Genomic DNA, 23,294 nt, shown 5'->3' with positions numbered 1-23,294 from the left:
GGTAGAGCAAAAATAAGTCCAACCAAATATATTACAGAATCAATCGATGCTAAAAACTGAAGCATGATTATGCACATCAGAAGGCTCACCATAATTAAATACACAAAATCAATCACTTGAAATTTTCATTAAAAGCTAAACAGTAATTTCATTTTTGAAGCCCACAAAGAAATCACCAGCATCATTGATTGTACTGACTTCTAGATTTTCATCATGCGCGGGCGCGAATGATCACAGATGTTTAATTCTTTTGTTCGTATGGTACGTTAAAATGAACAAGTGAAAGTTTCAGTGCGAAAAATCCGTAGTTCATTAGTGCCTTCTGTGGCTGTGTAGTTAAATATAATTGGTGTTATCAAAGATAAATATGATTTTGTGGACATATTTTGTGTTTTTATTTTTAATTAAAGGTGATTAATTGATTCTATTTTGCCTTCGTGAATTCTGTCGGGTTTATGTGGACTAAATTAGTGTTAAAATTTTATTGACATTTACATTTCCACCCCTTGATACGTGAATTGTTTCTTTTATCACAGCGTTTGTCGTGGTTGGTCAGTGTTTTATAATTGATTGCATTTTGTAATAGGTTCAATGTCGGCGGAAAGAACTAAAGACAAAATGTACGAAGCTATTCATGGTGCCGTAGCCTGCTTTAGGAGACTCAATGGAACACATCAATTTGGCTGTAGTTGTAAGTTTATAAATTGTCGTTGCAAGTTTTCTTTTGTTTTTCAATAATAATTCTGAAGTATATTAAGTTTTTTCCCAATCTTGCAGCGCATCGTTCGGGCAACGTGGGCGTTATTTATGTTGTTGATGAGAAGAATGATTTGGAATGGCTTCTCCAAGATGCTCCTGCACAACCATATACGGCAGTCATACAGCCGGATATGTTTAATAAGTAAGACCATGTTTACTTTGTGTAGCAAAAATAGGTGGTTAGGCTATCTTTTATCCGTTATAAATATTTCTAGCAATAACTTACGTCATATGTAAGTGTTCGTCATCCACCGTATCTATTGGAAATGGGCTAAATATTATATCATTTTTCAATTAAATCCCGTTAATATAAAAACGATAAACTTATATTCTTCCAGTAGCAGTACGAGGCATACCTTTCTTTAATTTGTGTTAAGTTTTCTTCCCTAGGGGAGCGACTTGCACAACCTGCTACACAATCTTGTATAGCCATCAATTCAACCAGTCATTTCTTTGCATAAAATTAAAACATTTTTGCCACAGCTCATACCCTCCTTTTTATTCAAAGTAGTCATTACTGTTTTGCAATAATAATTATGTATTTAAAGATACAGTAATTGTTATTTTAAATTAGTTGCCCACACTACATGCACTATCCACTAAAATTTTGTTGCTAAATACGCACCTGCACCCTAGCCTTTGTGGCTGTGAATTGCCGTATGCATTGATAGTTCATTTTGATAGGAACAAAGCATCATATGAAATTGGCTCTTATTACTTGAAATGGTTCATTCCGAGTCAGGGATGAGTAAATTATTGGTATGTCTCAGTGGATTGTTAATTCATTGTCAATGTATGACGGTGATAGTTAAGGTAACTTCTGTCAACTAAAATTCATGGATGCATCAAGTATTCCATTCTTGTCCTACACCTGAAGTTATTTTTACAAACATTGTGCTTGTTGACTTGATCATTTAATCAGGAATCCAATCTTTTCCAGAGAGAATACTTATCAGGAATATAACAATAGTTCTTTTACGAAAGAGGTCTATGGATCACTTTTCCTTACTTGACAGATACCTTTCCAATTTTTAGATTTTCCCAAATTTTATTTGAACAGCTAGAGAAAAGAGCTTCACCACATGCGTCCTAAAGGAAGATTAGTTTTAGTTGATGGAGGTTACATTAATCGTAGCTCTTGAAGGTGGGTTTTTCTAATTCCAGGTTTTTAAAATTAATCTGATAAACATTGCTCATTCATGTGGTCATATCACCGGACAAAATGGGTGCATAATTATAATAGGAAAACTTGATCTAGTCATGTAGCCATTCAAATTGACTCTTTCACCAGGGCTCGATGAATTATTTAATGTAAGGGCAATAATCTTATGTCATTTACAGGAATGTTATGCTGAAATTGAAAGAATCGGGTAAAGTGAATGGTATAATTTTAATAAACAACCAAACCACCCTTCCTCAGAGCTTCAGCCATGAAGACACTTGCCCCAATCGATACTCTGGTGAGTTTATTTTTAGTGTCTCTAATATTAAATTGCATTAAGTCACTCAAACTTTTAATTGGTTTAGAATCTATTGTATGAATGTCAGCAATTTAAGGATAAGATTTCCTGATTAAACCCAGTACCCTAAAGAAATCAACTATCTATTTAAATGACCTTGAATCTTGTCCTGAGAATATTTAATCTTAAATTATATTATGGGCATGAAATAGTAATATTTTTTAAAGCATTAAGGCATATGCTTGGGAATATTAGATTTAATCATTTTGTTGTGAAATTTATGCCAAATAAGGTCAGTATTTTTCATGTAAATTTATTAATAATAACTCCTGCTGACTTGGTACTTGATTTCCTCTTAATTTATTGAAAATTTCATTTACAGGAGAGAATCATGATGAATGTAATGTGTGTGTGATAATCTTAGAATAACTATAATGACTGCACTCAAACGCAAAAGGCTTTCAAAAAAGGAAGTTATGTTGCTGCACCCTGTACTCTATAATTTAAAAGAATTGTGTAGATTAAAATCTGTTGAATTTTGTTATCTTAAATCCCATTTAAGGAGTGACTAATGAACACATTCATTGCTACCATTTTATTGTCTGGAAAAGTTTCTAGTAGCAACTGGAAATTTGGTCCACTTGGATTTTAAGTGAAATTAAACAAAGGCATCACCTGGTATTTGAATTGGGACCCTGTAATTAATAACCAAGTGCTCTATCCCTTAGAGGCTACCACACCCATTTGTACTCCTGTATATATGGATTAATCTTCATAACTCCGAAAGGATAATAGTGGTTCAAGTTGACATAATCATTTGCTTTTATTAGTCATGCATAACATCCCCTTATTTGTCATATTTTATCATTCCTCAAACCTTGATAATAACCAATATCTTGATATTCTTAAAGGTTTGTCTTCCTTGGAGAATCAAACTTGTAAGGATGAAAGCCCTTGGAATCCTCATGGAACTGGTCTCATGTTAGTTGATTGGGGATTTCCAATATTTTACGTGAGGGATCCTGATAGCATCCAAAAGATATCAGATGTAAGTTTTCTCCTTCTACTTGTGTGTTAGAGGCTTGATAATTATCTTTATTTAAGTACTATCACATCATTTAATATTTTATTTGATCAATTTAAATTAAATTAATGAAAAAATAGATTTTTGGGGTAATCTTGTGTCAATATTGATCTTTGATAATGTTTCTTCTCACATGCTGTAGAATTTTACTAGGTTCATTCAATTAATTCTAACAAAGTCCCCATTTGAGGAAATTGAACCGAAGTCAATGTTTATGTGAATCACCCGATAAATCTTTGTTTCCTCATTCATCAATGGACTGAAAATTCGAATGACATAAAATGAAATCATTAACTTGATCTCCACATACTTGATTGGACTACCTATGAATTAATGAAAAGTTGATGCCACTCAAGTATTCATCAATACATTTTGATGTGTTCTTATAGTCAAAAGCATCCTGGCTTTCCTGTTTGCCATCTTTAGATGGTGGCATTTCATTACTCAGCTAGAGGTGCCCTGAGAGTAAAGTGAAGAGACGAATGCTTTAAAAGTACCATTCAAGCAATATTGGGGGTCTATTAGGTTTTTGCTCCATGTTGTGCTTCAAGTTGGTAAATAGTAGATGATAGGTATATTTTGGGAACATTTATTGTTTATTTCCATTTATAAAATTAAGGTCATGCATAGTTTTTAATATAGTATGAACTGCATGTTATTTCTCCAAGAGTCATGACCCTTCTTTGCAGCCTCTTGTAACATGGGTGATTTTCAATTTAAGCAAGTAGGTAGTTAACCTTTATGGTAGGTGTTCAAGTGCTTTAATTACCTCAGTTACCTCAATGGAGACTTCACCGTTATATAGCTCTCTCCTCCCTCCAGAATTTGTGCAAATCAGCAGAATTAAAAAGTTAATAAAAAATCTTGAGATTCATAATCAAAGTGTTTGAATTAGAGTTCTATGTTTATTATGATCTAAGAATTAAGATTGTTTTGGTAATTAATTAAACAAAACAAATGCCTTTTCTCTTACAGTGCTTCCAAAAACATAACTCTAACCTTGAAGACCATCTTGGGCGATCACTTTGTGCAATAGAAACAAATGCTTACATGTATGCAGCAGTAGATTCACAAACCTGCGTCAGAAGGAGTTCAATGGTGACTAATTTTAATCCTGGTGAGTGTAAATAAGAATTGACTTCTTTATCATTCACATGGCAGTGAGCCATAAAGACGTAAGTGTTATTCTGATAATATTTGAAGTATCACATGAATTAGTGCAATGATTTTTTTGTTTGACATAACTTGTGAAATCAGGCGTTAATAACAAGCAGTGCATATTCCTTGATGTTTCAATGTAGGAAGAACAGTGGAAAAGTTTATGAATTGCAGCAAATGGGAGTAAAGTGGAGGGACAGGCAACTTATCTGCAACCTGTGTATTTCTCAGACTGCTCAGGTGCCAGTGGTAGGTGGGGTTGGGTAGTGTTAGGAAGAGGGATAACCCAGGGGTGTCCATTATTACTGATGCTTTTCGACAGATATGTGGAGGGAATGGTAAAAGAGGAATGGGAAGAATAAGATAGGAATGCAAGTTGGTGAGGAATACGTAAAATCGGTGAGGTTGGCAAAAGGGAAAACAAGCAAGAAAATGCTTATAGATCCACTGCAAGGTATGGTGGGGAAGGAAACGGGGTTGTTGGCAAAAATCCAAATAGGGCAAGAAAGATGGATTCAAAGCATTTTGATGGGCGATTAATGTTGGATACTATTATAGAGGAGAGAACTTTAGATAATATAGGAAAAGGATAGACATTTTGGATGGAATTAAGAGAGTTAGAATGAGTGCAGGATTAAAAAAGTGTTTACTTCCATTTGAGATTTCATATTGCAAATCCATTATCTATTTTTATTCTTAGGTATTTCTCATGTACAAAGTGAAAGATAGTGCTTACATTTCTACCACAATTAATTTAAGTTAATCTAGATAACAGCTAAAGATTTACCCCCAAATGAGCCATTTTTGATTTAATGGCATGGTAAGGGGGGCAATTTTTATTCTTCTGCACTTGCCAGGTAGAAAAAGTAATGTAAACTCAGATTGTATGAGAAGATTTCGGCTAATTTGAAAAGATCTCTAAGAATTGATGATTGAAACTCACCAAGTGCTCAAAGTATGGGAGCCACACCCTAGCCTTTTTAAGTTTTCAAATGAAGCTGCAATGATGATATAAATTGAATTCTATGGTCTCGGGCTCAACTTTGTGGAGGTTCATGTTCGTTTAAATGAATATACTTTGTAACTTCCACACAATTTTTATTCGTACTACCGGTTTCAACGCAACGGCGTCATCATCAGGTACAAACATTTTTCGGGCACAGGGTTGTATATATATGCACTTTTCGGAAAGGAATGTTGGGGGAGGGTGGGTGGGGTGAATGGCTAATGGGAAGGAGAGGGGTTAGGGGGGGGGTTAAGCCGCGTGGCTGGCAGGTAAAGGTCCGTTGGCGGGGGGGGGGGGGGGGAAGGTGGCATGGGGGAAACATTTTTCGGGCACAGGGTTGTATATATATGCACTTTTCGGAAAGGAATGTTGGGGGAGGGTGGGTGGGGTGAATGGCTAATGGGAAGGAGAGGGGTTAGGGGGGGGGTTAAGCCGCGTGGCTGGCAGGTAAAGGTCCGTTGGCGGGGGGGGGGGAGGGAAGGTGGCATGGGGGACTCATGCCCCATGCCACCTTCCCTCCCCCCCCCCCGCCAACGGACCTTTACCTGCCAGCCACGCGGCTTAACCCCCCCCCTAACCCCTCTCCTTCCCATTAGCCATTCACCCCACCCACCCTCCCCCAACATTCCTTTCCGAAAAGTGCATATATATACAACCCTGTGCCCGAAAAATGTTTGTACCTGATGATGACGCCGTTGCGTTGAAACCGGTAGTACGAATAAAAATTGTGTGGAAGTTACAAAGTATATTCATTTAAACGGATGATATAAATTGTATTAATGAAAAGGTCAAAACTATCACTAGCTCAATTTTCCTCCGGCCTTATTATATCTCACAACCCAATAAAATAACCTACCTAAACCTCTTCCATACTGCTATTCATCTTAACCCTGCTTCTGGAAAGGCTCATCCGTGGAGGTTGTTTGTACATTTAGTGAAAAAATCCCTATTCACACTTTCTAGGGAACCACATAAAAATTTTAAAATGCAGGAAAATTTAAATGGCTGGAAAAGAAGAATTTTCAATTTGACATGCTTAATTACTGAAGTCATTGTCTTAATTCATAAAACTCAGAGCAACCTCACTGTTTGACTGGTGCAAACAGTTGTCCAACTTCACAAAGGCTGTTGTGTATAAGTAATATTTTTAGAAAGTGATTTTTTTTAATGCAGCAAATAGTGATGCAAATAGCATGAATACTGAAAATAAAACCATGCAAATATGGGTTCCACATACATTGGGATTGTAGGAAATTGCATGGAATGTGATAAAAAATTATGTAAATTACAGGAAAACATAAATTTGAATAATGCAAATATGATGTTGGACTGTGTACCCGCTGCCACGTAGGCCACCCCAAATATGCACTAAGTCCATAAGTACAAGGGTCATCTGATACATGTACCTTTTCACTGGCAGCCACTCACACTGAGTCATCTAATCATAGATCTGAGTCACTGAATCATCAATAGTAGAACGTTTACAAACCCAGAATAGCAAAATTAAGCCATTTCCCTGTCAACAATGGTTATGAAAAATAAGCGATTGTGGGTACATGGAATTGCATCTGCACTGGTTGACCAATTTAGAATATCTGCAACTAATAAGAGAAATTTTCCTTCACAAAAAATTTTTGTTTTAGTTTTTCCCAATTCACTCTGTCAAATGCCTTTTCAAAATCTATGAAGCAGGTAAATATATCATGATTGTATTCTTTATCCCTCTTCTTAAATGATCTCATATCATCGTGCGTGCCTTTCCCCTTCCTAAACCCAAACTGAACATCCCCTAAGTAATTAGGGAAGTTAGATATGAATTAAATATTAATTATTGTGGGCGTTAAAGAAAATGTGTGGAGCACTTGAGCAGCAATAAAAGAGAAAGGGTTTGTAAACTGTTTGTGCTGATTTGACGTTGGTCAGTAAGTCAGCACCAACATTCTGTTCCCAAGCAATAGTGGTGCCTGAATCTAAACCAGCTATTATGGCTACCTTTTCTAGGATAAAATATGAAAAGTAGGAGAACAGAATTAAATGCCAGGTGATTGAGTGAAAAGGTTTTCTAAATTTTGGGAACATTAATGTCATTTTTTATCACTCAGAAGATGATGGCCTTTGTTAAGGAGACAATGATGAACAGTTACATGATAGAGTCACTAAGCAGTGAAATACAATGCTAAAAAGTGAAATTGACACTGGTGACAACCACAGAGCAGATGTTGAAGCATATTTAATGATGAACTTAATAGATGTCCTGATGTTGTCTCTGGCTCTGAAACTAAAGCTTAGTGTTAAAAATTGTAAGAAATTTAAATTTTAAAACTTACTGCAGATATTTGTATATCATTTTTATGACTTTTAATATGTAATGCTATTTATTCAGGTATCAGGGACCTGTTTCTTTCAAATCGCCGAGGTATCCATCAATCTCTTGTTTTATTTACCTAAATTTACATAAACTTGTACTTTATCAAGGGTTTTTAATTAATGTTTTAAAATGGAAAGGACCCTTCAACTAATGTTTAGTGACTTATGAAACATTTCACTTTTCCATTGAATGTTCGAAAGTCATATTTCCTCAACCTAGGTTAAATTACATTTTTGTCCCTCAGGAGGTTCTTTTATCATATTATCTATTTGAAAATTACTACATTCCCAATGCCTATCATTAATTGGCTTATGGAATTCTCCCTCTGTTTCATTATCATTTACTTGTTGATTGAAGCGACTGTGATATTCTTTAATTCCATTACAATATGCACATATATGAGTTCTCATTTTTTACATTTATTTTTAAAAAATTATTTCAAATGGTTTTATTTATTGCAGTCCGTGTCTGTGATCCTTTGGGGGATAGAAATGTCTGGTCGACTCTTTTCCCTTTGCCTCGTGAACACCAGTCAAATTCTTCATACATAGTTTTGGCTACAAGGATGGATGCTACATCAATGTTTGATGGAGTAACCCCAGGAGCAAGGAGTCCAGTAAGTGGCTTAGTCACATTACTCACAACCAGTTCAATACTGTCATCCATGGTGAATGACTCCATGCCCAAGTAAGTGGCCATACATTCCTTGCTTCTTTCTTTAACTCTTTAATTTATTATTTTATAAACTACTGGTTCAAAACCAGCCCAGTTAATGTTAATGTGAGATTTTTAAGGTAGAAATAAAAAAAGGACAACCACAAATTCCCAAAAACATTGCAAGTGGAAGATAACCATCCTAAATGGGAACCCATTATCTTTGGATTCGCAGATAAGGATGTTACCCCACTGCCACCAAAATTAGCAAAAGGATACTTCAGTGTCCTTGAATTATTCATTGATCCAAATTTATGATATTGGAGTATAATTTAGTATTTTCATTTATTTTTCACCTCCAGGCATCTCTGTTGACCCATGAGCTCCCAATAAGTCACTTTTGCCTTGTAATCTGGTTTCTCAGAGGCCTAGACCATTGTAGTTATTGTAGTTTGCACAAAATTCATGATTTGAAAAATGATTTGTAATGTTGAGTGCACCCTGAAATGAAAAAATAAAATATTTTTAGGTCCCAGCATGATTACATTTTAGTTATTGTACTCTGAATACATGCTTGTATGTGAAGGAGGCTTGAACCACAACACATGATGGAGCATTTAAACTGTAATTTGGCACCCCATGTATCAAGGACATGTGCATAAGGGCTCTACAGTATTCATTTAGCAAATATCAACTATCAGTGTAAATTAAATAACCAACTGAAAGCAGTGCATTAGTGTAGCAGTTAAATATCATGTAACATTGCCACTTTGCATTGAGGCTTTAAAAATCTTGTAAAATTATTTTACTTCACTTCAAATACAGTCTTATATTTATACGAGGGTGGTCTGAAAAGTTTCCGACCCAACAGAGATACGAGGCATTTTTTCTAAAATTTTCTGGCTCGTAAACTTTTCAGACCACCCTTGTATGTATATATTACTCTATACAAGTGTTATTCATTTTATTTTTTGTTTACCTGATTGCATTTACACCATTTATGTTTTCATTGGCACGTGGATTAATATTCCCCTTGGCATCTTATTTAGAGCAGGCTAATATCAACACTGGGTTCCTCTCTGCCTCTACCATTCCTTTAAATCCTACATATTCTGAATTGCCTGCTCTAATGGTGCAAATAACTTTAGATGTCAGTCATCTCCTCTAATTACTGCTACTACAGTCACATGATAAGTAATGTTCATATGATATTATGTTAGCAAATCAGATGTTTGTAATATCCTTCATATTGGGTGTCTAGTCAGGTGTATGAGTATCTTAGGAAATTTAACAATTTATATGACATATATTTTATCTTTTATTTTCAGAAATGAATCCAAAAACATTCTGTTCTTATTTCTAAATGGTGAATCTTACGATTATGTTGGATCCAGCCGCTTGGCATGGGATATGGACAGAGGGGCTTTCCCAATCAAGCTCGAGCAAATATCAGCCTTCATTGAACTGGGTCAATTATATGCCCCAGATAGAAACTTTTTCATTCATGGGGACTCTACTGAGGTAAGGTTGCATTTTGTAACTATATATATCTTCTCCTTATCAATTCAACTGGGGAATCGAGATGATGCGGTGGCTATCATACTGGCTTCCCACCCAGAGGGCCCGGGTTCAAATCCCGGCGGTTTTGAATACTTTTCAAAGGTATCTTGATCCCTACTTGAGGTCCTTGGTGGAGGGTACTTTGAGTGAGTACGCCATCCGTCAGATGGGACGTTAAGTTGTGGACCCTTTGGTGCCTTTCGTAAAGAGTAGGCTGATGCCGAAGCCAGGTTTCTCTCCATCCTTCATCCTTTCCTGTCCATCGCTAATGGCACAAATGACCTCAGCTGTCGGTCATTTCCCCTAAATACTACTACTACTATCAATTCATTTTGACACTGGACCATATTACAAATACGGTGGCTACTCTGCTTGGAAAATTGAAATGAGTCTGGTATGAATACTTAAAATCTAAAAAAACAGAAATGCTAGGCTGAAAGGAAATTTCAAATGAAAATTGCATGGGCTGTTTGCTAAGCGATTAGGAAAGAATAAAAAAAGATAGTTTTGGGTAGATTTTTTATTTTTCAACATTCTATTCCTTTAGCTCAATACACTTTTTCCAGTGTTTCTCAAATTTTTTTAAGCCCTTCAAAAAATAGGATTTTAGAAAATCCTTTGAATGGGCATCCGTGTTGGCCATGACCTCCTTGTTCAACATGAACCGTTTACTGAGTCATTTTTTTCAAGTCAGGAAAAAAAGACCCTGGGAGCCAAATCTGGTGAAAGTAAGTCGAACTTTAATTCCATAATTTCCGCCATCGAAATTGCGGGTGTGTGTGCATTGTGATGAGTGAAGAGAATCTATTTTGTCAAGTAAAGATGTTTTCTTTTCTTGATTTCTTTGCTCAAGCAGTGCAATAATAGTGTATTATTCTCTTTATTTATTGTTTGTCTTTATTGCAAGTAATTGATGTAGATGCATCCCAAAAAACCAAGGCCATCACATAGTCAGCCAATTTTCATCATATTCACCTTCTTTAGAGCCAGATCACCTTAAGAGTCCCATGTTTCCACAGTTTCTTTTTCTCTGGAATGTAGAAGTGTATCCATTTTTCATTCACAGTTATGTATGGATGCAGAAATTCATCGGGATTGCGACGGAAAAGTAATAAACCAGCCTCTAAATTGACCACACGATTTCGTTTATTCTGCACTGAGAATAAATGTGGCACTCATCTTGCCAAGATCATCTCAGAAAAAATATGCTTCTAAAGATCTGCATATTCAAGAATAAACTGTTAGATGAGATGCTTTTAGTTCTTGTACTGAAGAATAATTAAGTATCAGAAGAAAAGTTCAAATTACATTTAATCATATTCATGCGCTATGTAAATTCTTAATTGAAAGGACAAAAATGAAAATATGGCAGTCTGATCATGCAGTCAAAAAGATGCTGATAAGATTGTGTCTAGGTGTGTCATAGAATTATGTTACTATTAATGTATTTTATGGAACCTTTCTTTATGGCTTTTCAAAACTGAGCTCAATATATAGATCCCGATGTTTTTCCATAATACAAATTTTCATCATGCATCATATATCATAGTAATACCTGACATATGGCTGCAATTCATTGATGCTAAATTTAAGCTTTTTCAATACTTCTAAATTTTTAGTAGGAAATTATTGACATTACTGTAAATCACTTAAATATTTCTGTCCCTCATGTGCTTGTTGTAAGTCTTACATGTGAATAATATTCTTGGTGTCTATATTTCTAGCTGGCCAGTTTTACCAAAATTATTGCTCGGCAAGGAAAAGCAATTAATCTGAATTTTGTGGATTCCAAAACTGCATCTCTACCCCCAGCATCACTGCAAATGTTCAAGCGTTTTTATAACAGTTTACCCGGACTGGTATTGGCTGATTTTGCTAACAATTTTACTAATAGGTGAGAAACAGATTTTCTTATAGGTTCCTATGCCATTATGTTCTTATGTTTACCCTCTCACACTAATTAAATTAATTGTTTATATTTTTTTGGTAGAATGATAGATACATGTAAATGCTAAGGAATTAAGGATTGTAAAAATATCAAAATCTAGTCTGTTTTCTAGGCTCATGTTAAGTGTTAAATTTTTAGTTCTAGTTACAATTTTAATACACTTTTATTTTATCAAAGTACACTTAGTGTGCTATACATTTTACTGTAATTATTTTTAAAAACTAGTGCGTATGTTAATGATTAAAAAGTTACAAATAAAGCATGCATATTTGTGTAAACAAAATTGGATAGTGGTATAACATTATGAGAAAAAGTTAAGTGTTACCTTAATTTAAATACCAAATATTTGTGTTATTTACATCAATTTAAGATTACAGTTTTGTTGCTCAAAATTATGTTGTTCCCAATTGTCTTCATTAATCATTACTTATCATTACTTATGATTTTTCAGATATTATCACAGTATATTTGACAATTCCTCCAATATGAAGTATAAATATGCTAATGGTAGTGAAATTGATGGAAACTCAGTGCAAGTGTTGCTGTCCAATGTGTCTGTTGCACTTGCCAAAAGTCTCTATAACTACTTGTTGAATGAGGAGTATGATGGTATAGTAGAGGACACAGCACCTTTGGTAAGTGTAAGTTAGTATGTGTATGTCTTTTCTGTTATCTTTTTATGTTCTTTACGTATACCTCCCACAATAATCTTAGTAAAATTTCAATGGAGAGAAATGATAATTAACAATTGTGATTTTCACTATACTGTTTTTATTTAAATGACCCCGGGTTCTTCTTCTGGACAGTAAGTGTTGTAACCTGGGTCATGCAAATAAAAATATTACAGTGGAAATCATAATTGTATGTTATCATTTCTCTCCAATATCGATACTTTCCACTAAGTTTAACCTGAAACCAGAAGGCTCCTTAAAATTTGATTTAAAAAAAAAAAAATTACAAATTTGGAGCTTTAAATTTGTAAAATTTTACCTCAATTGGTTAGCTATTAGTGTATTTTTAGTGCAATTAAATAAATTAAAATCTATGGCCAAGAGGCAGGTGTGGGGCTCACCTTGCACAAGTATTAAATTATCTAGAAGTACTCTGAAAAAAATTCTTAACCCTCAAGGTTGAATGGGGTGTGCCGGACAAAAGTGAAAATAGTTGCCTTGCCAAAATCAGTAATTTTAAAATTATTGGGCTTATGAACCTCCATTGGTTCATGTTTTTAGGTGGATGAGTTGCTGCATTGCTACCTGGAATCATCTGATTGTCCCATATTTCGTGCTGCTACTGCTCCTGGCAGGAGATCTTCACCTGCCCCTCCATCCCTCTATGTTGGGGTTAATAATTGGCCTAACGTGGGTACCAGCTATACTGCACAGACTCTAGCCTACCTAACTGGTACTTTAATGTTAAATTTTTCGGAAACTGAATGCCACCCCAGAAGCGAGGATAAATATGTAAGTCTAATGTACAAATATGCACATGATTCATATTTTCATTTGTCATTTTACAGTAAATCTCAATGAAGGTCTTTTAATGATTTCAAATGGTTTTATCAATTTTTTCATGTTTTTTATGTTTACTAAATTTTTTATGAGATCCTCTTTTCAGGAGTAATTCCTAAAATTGTTGATTTTATGTTTTAATTAATGATTTTTTACTGTATTAAAAATTAAATTTTGAATGATGCTGATAATTGTTAAATCTTAGAAGTAACCAAAGATATGGCTATGCTTTATAAACCTTACATTATTTTGTCCCCAAAATATATAATGTGTTCAATTAGCCTCATTTATTTAATAGATTTCCAGTGTTCATTGATCTCCACATTAGAATGATTTTTTAAAATAATTTCAGACTTGATTTAAATAGTTTTGTAGTTTATGTATTCACACTTGTTTGATGCAACCACCTTAAATTCATGGTATTTTTTTGATGAAAATCTGAATGAAATAAAAACCAGCTAATATTTATTTCTTACCAACTTTGCAATTCAAAAAATGTATGCACAGGGAAAGGAATTAATTGAAGTTATTTGAAGTTTGTGTAGAACAATATTCTGCAAATGAATAATTATTTGTTTTTGAACTTTAAATATTTTTTGGGGGATTTGGCCCTGAATAAATTTTGTATGGCATATAGTAGTCAGCCCTCCCATGGACTACATTTTGACATGGTGGAAGTGCTTATGCGTTCCTTAGGAAGAAGCATTGTCAACATAGAACAAGCAACAGATAGTATATTACTAGTAGAGATAAAAGTAGAACCGACTAACTTGGTAATTGTTCAGGTATGCATGCCACCAAGCAATCGTAAGGAGGAAGAAGTTGATAGGATATATGGTCACTTAGAGGACATCATCAGGTGTGTTCCTGCTGAGAAACATTTGATAGTGATGGGGGATTGAAATGCGACGATAGGCAAAGGAAGAGATGGTGATGAGGTGACGGACTCTGGTTTAGGTACATAGAATGACTGCGGGGATAAAGCAAGTGAGTTCTGTAAGAGACGGGAGTTAGTCATCACCAAGACTTGGTTTGAACACCACAAAATCATAGGTATAAATGGTAAATGCCAGGTGACTCAGAAAGGTATCAGTTAGATTATATTATGGTTAGGCATAAGTTTAGGAACAATGTAATAAATTTGCACAGCTTCCCAGGAGCAGATGTGTACTCTGATCTCATTTTAGTTGTTGTGAAGGGTAAAGTCCCTTTCAAAAAGAAAGGCAGAGGCGGCAGGTTAGGAAATGGAAAGTAGAAGCATTAAGTGGATTGACAAGGAAGGAGTATCAGCAGTCTGCAGAGAAAATCATGGGCGAGGGCAAAGAGTGGAGTACTATCGAGGAAAAGGAAAAATGGGAATTCATCAAATAAGGGATATCAAAAGCCACAGGAGAAGCTATAGGAACCATTAATGGGAAAAGGACAAGGAAACCTTGGATCACGACTGAGATGGTTAGAAAGATAGATGAGAGAGAAAATTGGAAGAATTAAAGCACGGAGCTAGGCAGAAGGAAGTACGAAGATTTAAATTATTAATTGAAATGGGCTACCAATAAAGCAGAAGAAGCATGGTGGAAGACAGTGCAAGGATATGGAAAGTTGGCAGAAGAAGAGTGAAATTGGTGTGCTATGCAGCAAGGTTAAAAGACTATCGGGAAGTAAGAAGGGAAGATATGTGCTAACAGTTAGAGGTAAGTCGGATTAGATAATAGTTGACCCAGAAAACATCCAAGAGAGATAGAAGGAATATATAGAAGAGGAGTATGGTAAAGAACTAAAGCCAACAAGGTTAGACATAGAAAGAGAATATGATGTAGAGGAAGATAGCTTAGGTCGAGACATACTCGATGATGAGATAGAAAGGGCATTAAGGGAGAAGAAATCAAATAAGGCTGTCAGGGAGACAACATTACTGAGGAACTACTAAAAGTTTTAGTAAAATGTGGGAGGAAGAGGCTATATGGACTTATTCGTAGTACCTATGAGGAAGGAATAAGGCCGGTAGACTTTGTTAGATCAGTGTTAGTTCCTATTACGAAAAAGGTAAAAGGCTACATCATGTGAAGACTACAGAACAATAAGTTTGATATCCCACACAGCTGAAGTTGTTCTCAGGATCATCAACAAAAAGATAGAGAGTAGGGCAAATGATTGGTTAGGGGATGACCAGTTTGGGTTTAGGAAAGGGAGAGGTACGTGTGATGCCTTGCAGTAATGGGATCACTAATCGAGAGGAATATAGAATAAAATCAGGATGTATTTACCTATTTCGTAGATTTAGAAAATGCATTTGATAGAGTGAATTGGGAAAAACTCTGAGTATATTGCAGAAAATAGGTATAGATTGGAGGGACAGAAGGCTAATCGGTAACCTGTACATGTCTCCAACTGCTCAGGTGTGAGTGGGGAACAGAGTCCAAATGGGCAGTGTTAGGAAGAGGTTTAAGTCAGGGTTGCCCATTACCACCGGTGCTGTTTGACGTTAAAGTGGAATAAATGGTTAAAGAGGCATGGCAAGAACTGGAGGTAGGAATGAAAATCGGAATGGAATTTGTAAAATCAGTTAAGTTTGCTAACGACCATGATCTAATTTGTCAGTCAGCTAAGGGGTTGCATGCATTGCTGAGTGAGTTGAAAATTCAGTGCGGTAGGTATGGAATGAGAATCAATATAAATAATACAAAGGTAATGTTATTTTCCAGGAACACAAAGGCTAAGGCTCAACATTAAAATAAGAGGGCAAAAACTAGAGCAGGTGGAATAGTTTATGTATTTCAGAAGTGTTTTGTAGCATATTGGTCAAAGTAGTAGGGATGTAAGGAGAAGAATTGCACTAGGCAAAGAGGATTTCATGAGAGGGAGGGAATTGATGGCAGGGACGATGAATAAGGATGTTAAGGAAAGGCTTGTCAAAACTTTGATAAGGAGTGTAGTTATATATGGTGCAGAAACATGGTCATTGAAGCAGGAGAATAGACGTAGACTGGAGGCTTTTGAAATGTGGCTGTGGAGAAGGATGGAGAAGATGAAATGGACTGAAAGGAAAACAAATGAGGAAGTGCTAGGTATGGTGGGCGAGGAAAAGGGATTGTTTGGAAAAATTATAAGGAGGCAGAAAAAGTGGATGAAGGGCTTATTGATTGGCAGTGGGATGTTGAAGACTGTGATAGAGGGGAGAATGTCAGGCAAACGAAGAAGGGTCAGGAACAGGATAGGGATTTTGGACGGGATGAAAGGAGGAAGGAAATACACAGAGATGAAGAGGGACTTGATGCATAGTAGATTGCTGAATTTTGTTTTGTTATGAGTCACAAAATTCGGTGGTTGTGTCCATCCAAAACCTTCCTTAACCAGTAGATTACTTAGTAATAATAATCAGAGTTAAATAATCCAAAGTACAAGGTTAAGAGTAAGAGTTACATAAATATCGTACAAGATAGCATGAGGCACTGAACTTTTTCCTGGGAGAGTCTACTTCCTAGTGAGGTTAGCTTATGGTGTCAATTCATTTTGTGTTGACCTGCTCTGAATTTTTTGCCAGTTTTAACCGGTAAACTTTCATTGATTTTGTGTTTAAAAAAATAAAATATTTGAGGTTATGAACTTTAAAATCAAAGAGATTACTGTGGCACAATCGAATAAACTGATAGGTAATGAAGTTATATTTATCTGTTAGAGTTAATTTTGAGTAATCTGTGTTTGTTTTATGTAGTCATGTGTATGGAATATTATAGTACCTAGAATAGAAAAACACTTCATCTCGGTTAGTCTGCAGTGGGCATAATGAAATTCATATCTTATATTTTTACACAGATGTACCAGTACACATGGATTAGAGGTTCAAATGCAATTCCTCCCAACACTAATGAAAATGGGACATGCTACCGGTCTACCTGCAATTATTCAATTGCTGTCAGCCCTGCTTTTGAAATTGAAGGTAATGACTTTCATGTTTGTTGTGTAAGCAGTAAACTGTTATGAATTGTTTGGATGAAGTGATCTCATTATGAGTTAGTCATTTGCATTCAGGAAAATCCATCCACACTAAGTTATTAATTATATCAGATTTTGATGAAATATTCAGGAGTAGTGGATTAAGATTATAACCTTTTGTATGTAGAAGATATTTCTCAGATTTTTCACCAATAACAGCGTATTCTATGTGTTTTTCTGAGAAATTCTATCTGAGAATTTTTATGTCAAGCTTTTGAGTAATTATAAAGGGTTTCCTATTTTATTTGCCAGCCCTGGAGTAACATTCTCGCCTGCCAACCCAGAGGTTGTAGGTTCGATTCCAGCTTGGGTGGGGTCACCTCCACCCAGAGCATGGATGTTTGTCTTTCAGTGTTTAGTGGAAGAAGGGACTAAATAGTCCCAGTAAAGATATTAAATTAATAAAAAGAAATGCATTTTTAAGAATTTATTGCATTCCTCAGTGGATGAAGATTTATTTGCCCTTTGTGATGATTTTCCAGTATTGATTTTTGCATGATTTTAATAATCTTACTGGGCACAATATAATTCTTTAAGGTTGGATAAAATTTTAATTTGAAATATAATGCTGGTGATTATGAAACAAATTCTCTAGGGATAGAGGATGAGCACAGATTGGAGGCATGGGAATGGGTCTGAAATAATTAGCTAAATGCGGTAGAAGACGCAACGAAGTTTGACAAATGGTGGGGCAAGAGAGCAAATTGTTAGGTGAAGTTGTTAGAAGGAACACCAAATTCACCACCAGCTTTGATACACTGCATAATTTTCAAGTGAAGTTATCACTGTACAGGTCCAAGTATATATGTAAAATATGTGAAGTTGGGAAACCAGGGTGTCATCAATTGGGAAAAACCAAAGTTCTGGGAATGGGAGAAAAAAACGGGTAAAAGTGGGGGTGGAGGTTGAGGGTTTCTAGAGGAAGAGGGAAAGACCAAGGAATATGAAAACTCCAGTTTGGTGTGATGGGATGGTCCATTCTTCCCATCTGCACTCCAAACGGCATCCATCATCCCATCTCCCCACGGTTGGTGAGGAAGGAGTAGCGGTGGCATCCCGGGGTCCATTGGCCGATCAATCTCCCTCACTGGGGATCATCTGGGGTGTCAAGATTGAATTCCTTACGTGGTTGCAACCAGTGAGAGGTCGGTGTCTTCCTGCATTGGGTGGGGACCAAGCCGCTTTGTGAATGGCTGGTCCCCAGAACTTGTTTTTCCCACTCGCCTAACCCCTCCCAGCACATGGTGACACCCTGATTTCCTCACTTCCAATATTTTATGTATATATTTGGACCTTTACAGTGAGAGCTTCACTTGAAAATGATGCAGTGCATCGAAACTGGTCATGAATAAATTTTCATTTAGTGGAAATTGTAGTAGTTTTCATCTCTGTAATTAAGGAAGAGTTCTACCACATCACATCTGAATCTTTAATTTTTATAAGTTTTTAATTCATGAATTTCCTTGCAGATTATGATTGGTCCAGTGGAAAGTTTTCCACATGGAGTGAGTCTGTTTGGAAGGAGTTTTCAGTTCGCATTTTCCTTCGTCCATCCCGTCAACATGAAATTGCCACACTCTGTGCTGGACTTGTAGTCCTTGTTTTGTCATTTATTGTCGTCCATTTTGCAACTTCCCGATCTGGCACTTTATTCTGTAATAGTGGTGGCACTAACACGTAAGTAGATGTAATATTTTACCTATAGTTTTAAGGCTAATATTGTGTGAAAATAAAAGAAATTATTCCAAAAATTATTTTCACCGGTAGTAATGTGGCATTTTACAAAAGTGTTCTTACATTATTAACTCAAAAATAAAATTTCATTCCAAAATACATTTCATTTTATTTTTTTAATATTATTACCATATTAATGTTTGAAGTTTCTCTGCGCAGGTCACATTCATTTTATCTCATTTTACATATGATTGTTTATTTAACAGAGTGGAATAAAGTAGATACCAAATCTGGTATTAAATGAAAAACCTGTTCCTTTTGCTTAAAGAATTAATGAACTAGTAAAGTTTTCGGTTATTACATCGTCCCCACACTGAATATTATTTCAGACGTGAAAATCATTTGAAAAAAGACTAATTGTGTACCTGTGATTAATGGTTTTTTTTTGCCAATTTTATGACTTATAGCACTTCAGATCATTGATCCATTAAAAATAAAAATAGGATTCTGAATTTCGACCTTTGCAGAACCCAATTCTGGAGCCTCTAATAGGCCTCTCATGGTGTAATTATTATTATATATTCCTTTAGAGGAATTAAGCAAGAATTATGAGAGTTTTTATGAAATGCTTTCATTCCCTTTTTTAGGTTGGTGGCTGGTTGCTAGGGGCACGACGCAAATCAGATATCCTTGGCGAGTCTAGGCCAAGAGTGGTGGTCTCCTTCCTCTTCTTCTGTTCCTGTGACACAACTGTGAGTGAAGATAATAAGAGTGAAGGCTGGTTTGTGGGTAAAGTCATCATTTGACAGTGAGACTTCCAACACCACAGTCTCAGAAAAATTACTCACTGTGTTCTTGTAAGGGTAATTGATTTGCGGTCTCGGAGCAACAAGTTATGTAAAAAGAATGAAATGAAGATTGGTGAAATCAGTGGGTGTAGACAAGTATTGTTTAATGATGAAATTGGAGTGGAAGGTATTTATAATTTGTCTTATTTCAAGGAAACTAATTTAATTTTTTATAAAGATGATATCTTTAATCTTGAGTGACCACTAGAATGTTTAGAAACATGAAGGAACATGTTTCATCAATTAACGTAGGCTAGGGTTAAAAGCAGTGGAATGGGGATGTGTATAAATTTTGATATTTTTGAAATTGCATTTTTTTATTGGAGCCTTTTATCCCTAATTGTTTGCCACTGATATTGTATTAAGGCTTCAAGCAATGAAATTGTCCCAAACTCTATAACTGCCTTATAAAATATCAGTCCAAATAGTACTATGTACATTCCTCATGCAAAATATTTATCTGCTTAACTTTTATGTATGATAAACTTAAACTTTTGTGTATGATGAATGTGTGTGATAAGTTGCTACCATGTTGCAACAAATAACTTGTCCAGTTATGGTTGTACTATGCATTTTCATGACTTACATAGATTGCTCAGAGGTATCCCATATTTTTGTGTTACTTATACCAAGACGTGGGAGTTATTGTTATTAATCATTCAATATTTTATTTTCCTTTTATAGGTACTGATGTCGTAATTTTAACCAGGATACATTGATGTCAGTACCTAATAAGATTTTAATATTTTACTTGAACAGCTAAAAGACTAAATGTTTTTTTATTGCTAAATTAATTGTTTTGTATGTTATGAATGATCTCACGAGTAAATTACTTATTATAGCTATATACTGTGTTTGCAACCCCATAAGTAAACTTTTGACCCTATACTTATCTGTAAAGCATACATATAGGATTGAACCTTTATACTCTAGCACTCAAGATATGCGTAAATTATATTTAAGAAAGCTATGAATTGGATGAAGTTCCTTTATTCGAGCTGGGCATTCATCAATTGATGTATAAATGAAATGTGCATTTTTGTATATCATATGTACTGGAAAAAATTTTCTAGTCTCTTTTTTTGAAATATCAATGACTGAAATGCAAATTCATCTTTTGGGTGAGCAAACATGGTAATTTTGGGTGCATGTTATTGTTTATATGTATTTGATTGATGAATATGAGTGATTGTGCCAAAATATTTTTGGTACTTTATAGTTTTTTTAAATGATTAAATGAAAGCCAATTCATTGTAGCCAATGACTATTTAAGAATAAAATTCAGCTATAATTAAAGTTTTAGTATTTTGGTCAATTCATTCAAAAACCATAATCCTGATATTATTTTTCATTGCAATGCATATTATTTTCAAACAGTTTTCTTAATTTATTGGAAGCACCTTTGAGTTTAGTTATTATATCATAAAAATGATTGTATGTTGCTGATGGCTTTCTTCCGCTAGATCATTCAATTATTGGTGATAAATAATCCCATTCCAGGTTGAAAGGACAGATGTGATCTCAACACCTTTCCGCTAAAAAGATACCTAGCCCCTAATCTAAAACAGATATTCTCAACTCCTGATTGTGTGTATGGATTATGTCCGCCAACTTGAAAAAAATCTGAACTTTTAAAATTTTGAATGAAGAGAAAGCCAGTAAGTCAATAACTTCACTTCTATAGCCATATTCTTTAAACTTTACATTTTTATTGTAACATTTCTTAGTCTAATGAAAATAATACATTAGTTAAATTGTGGAGTTCATTCTGGTATCATAAGTTTTAATAGATACAAGTGAAGGGGTTTAGCAATTAGTTTTATAACTTCAGTGTTTTAACAATGGCAAAATGTTGAGTGTTATAATGTAAGGGTTGTTCATATGTTTGTCAGAGCATTTCTTATCTCTCATTGAAATACTCAGCCTTTGTCATTATTCAGAATTCAGGTAGAAGTTACAGATTCTATGATGTACAGAATTTTAATAGTGCCATGAGACAATTCTTTTTCTTGGTATTACAGTATTGTAACTGAAATAGTTAAGTCCCATGGATAACAAACATGCTGTGAAGAGCATGTTTTCATGGAAATTATGGATGGGAAAACTAAAAAGGTGGAAATTCATATGCTTGGACATAAAATATGGGCACGATTTTATGATTTCCATTTTTGTGTCAATGTTGAATCACTCGGTTATATCAAAGTGCTCACTCAATCACTACAGGTGCTATAGTACTATTATTAAGTTACCTGTACTTTACTTATAAAGTATAGGGCAGTAAAATGTATCTTGGACATTGTCAATTACCTATAACAGGATTCCACTGTACCTTACAGAATGCAGAATGAGCAAGCATTGATGACTGAAAAGCATCAAATAAACTTAAGGAATTAAAGTTGAGTATTCAAATTATTCGTTTTTAGTAAATGAAACAATACATTTTGAAAGTTTTTTGTGAAAGCTAATAGAATCAGATGTGGATTTTTATCTTAAGAAAATTATATCCTGGGTGAGACATTTTCTTTCAATAAACTGACTTACCATGGCTCAGATTTCAGAGGAAGATTTTCCTACCAAGAAAGTACAGTAAAGCAAATGTACACTTCTGTGTTGTCCTATGATGTTGTTGGCTTCTTGTACCTTCAAGTTGTTACGACCCCCTTCCCTTGGTTCACTCATAAATGCAAATAAGTAACTTTGCCATATTCAGTGGAATTTCATATAACGAGAACCTCACATAACAAGTGATTCACATTACGAGCATAAATATGTTTTAAAAAATGACCTACTCACAAACAACTTTTTACATAAAAAGTCATGAGGAGAGAACGAATCCCAGAATAATAGCGTGCCTGCTGTTTCAGTTCTTGTTTAGAACTCATTCGCTGACATCTTAGTGTTACTAGTAATTATACATTTTTTCATACATACTTGTGTTTCGACATATTATTGGTGATTTTTTTGTCTAAAGTTTAATAACATTATATGCTTAGTTTTAAATATGTACCGAAATAAAAATCTGCAAGATGACAACCTTAAGAAAAATACTAAAAACGACCATAGAAATGAAAAGCAAAATTATTGAAAACTGAGGATGGGGTGTAAGCATGGCTGATTTAGCATGCACATACAATTGGTTGACATCAACAACTTGCACTATCCTCAAGAGCAAGGGCAAAATTAAGGAGGATAGATGCTTCCAAGGGAGTGACAGGAATATCATTCTCAATGATTTGAAAGGTTGCTTCTCATATGGATGAATGAAAAGCAA

General features: G+C 35.0%; 1 protein-coding gene across 1 annotated transcript; it reads left to right on the top strand.

Annotated features, from left to right (window-relative positions):
* The first annotated feature begins 299 nt into the window (after nucleotides 1-299).
* On the top strand, nucleotides 300-21,313 carry Nct (Nicastrin). Its single transcript, XM_071585236.1, has 14 exons — nucleotides 300-410; nucleotides 587-691; nucleotides 778-901; nucleotides 2,101-2,219; nucleotides 3,131-3,267; nucleotides 4,279-4,420; nucleotides 8,297-8,522; nucleotides 9,818-10,010; nucleotides 11,774-11,943; nucleotides 12,449-12,632; nucleotides 13,230-13,460; nucleotides 17,322-17,445; nucleotides 18,971-19,178; nucleotides 19,823-21,313. The coding sequence occupies exons 1-14, from the start codon at nucleotides 368-370 to the stop codon at nucleotides 19,839-19,841; spliced, it is 2,025 nt and encodes a 674-aa protein (XP_071441337.1). The 5' UTR covers nucleotides 300-367; the 3' UTR covers nucleotides 19,842-21,313.
* Nucleotides 21,314-23,294: the final 1,981 nt, after the last annotated feature.

The sequence above is a fragment of the Hetaerina americana genome, unplaced genomic scaffold (assembly GCF_022747635.1).
Source record: "Hetaerina americana unplaced genomic scaffold, ioHetAmer1.1.p SCAF_2, whole genome shotgun sequence".
Taxonomy (NCBI): domain Eukaryota; kingdom Metazoa; phylum Arthropoda; class Insecta; order Odonata; family Calopterygidae; genus Hetaerina; species Hetaerina americana.
This window is presented reverse-complemented; position numbering and strand designations above follow the sequence as displayed.

Bases quoted from the DNA above. Each gene is read 5' to 3' on its own strand.
- Nct (XM_071585236.1), top strand. From the start codon at position 368: ATGATTTTGTGGACATATTTTGTGTTTTTATTTTTAATTAAAG. The intron at 13,461-17,321 runs GTAAGTCTAATG...ATTTTTACACAG, and splicing joins CCAGAAGCGAGGATAAATAT to ATGTACCAGTACACATGGAT. The intron at 17,446-18,970 runs GTAATGACTTTC...ATTTCCTTGCAG, and splicing joins CCCTGCTTTTGAAATTGAAG to ATTATGATTGGTCCAGTGGA.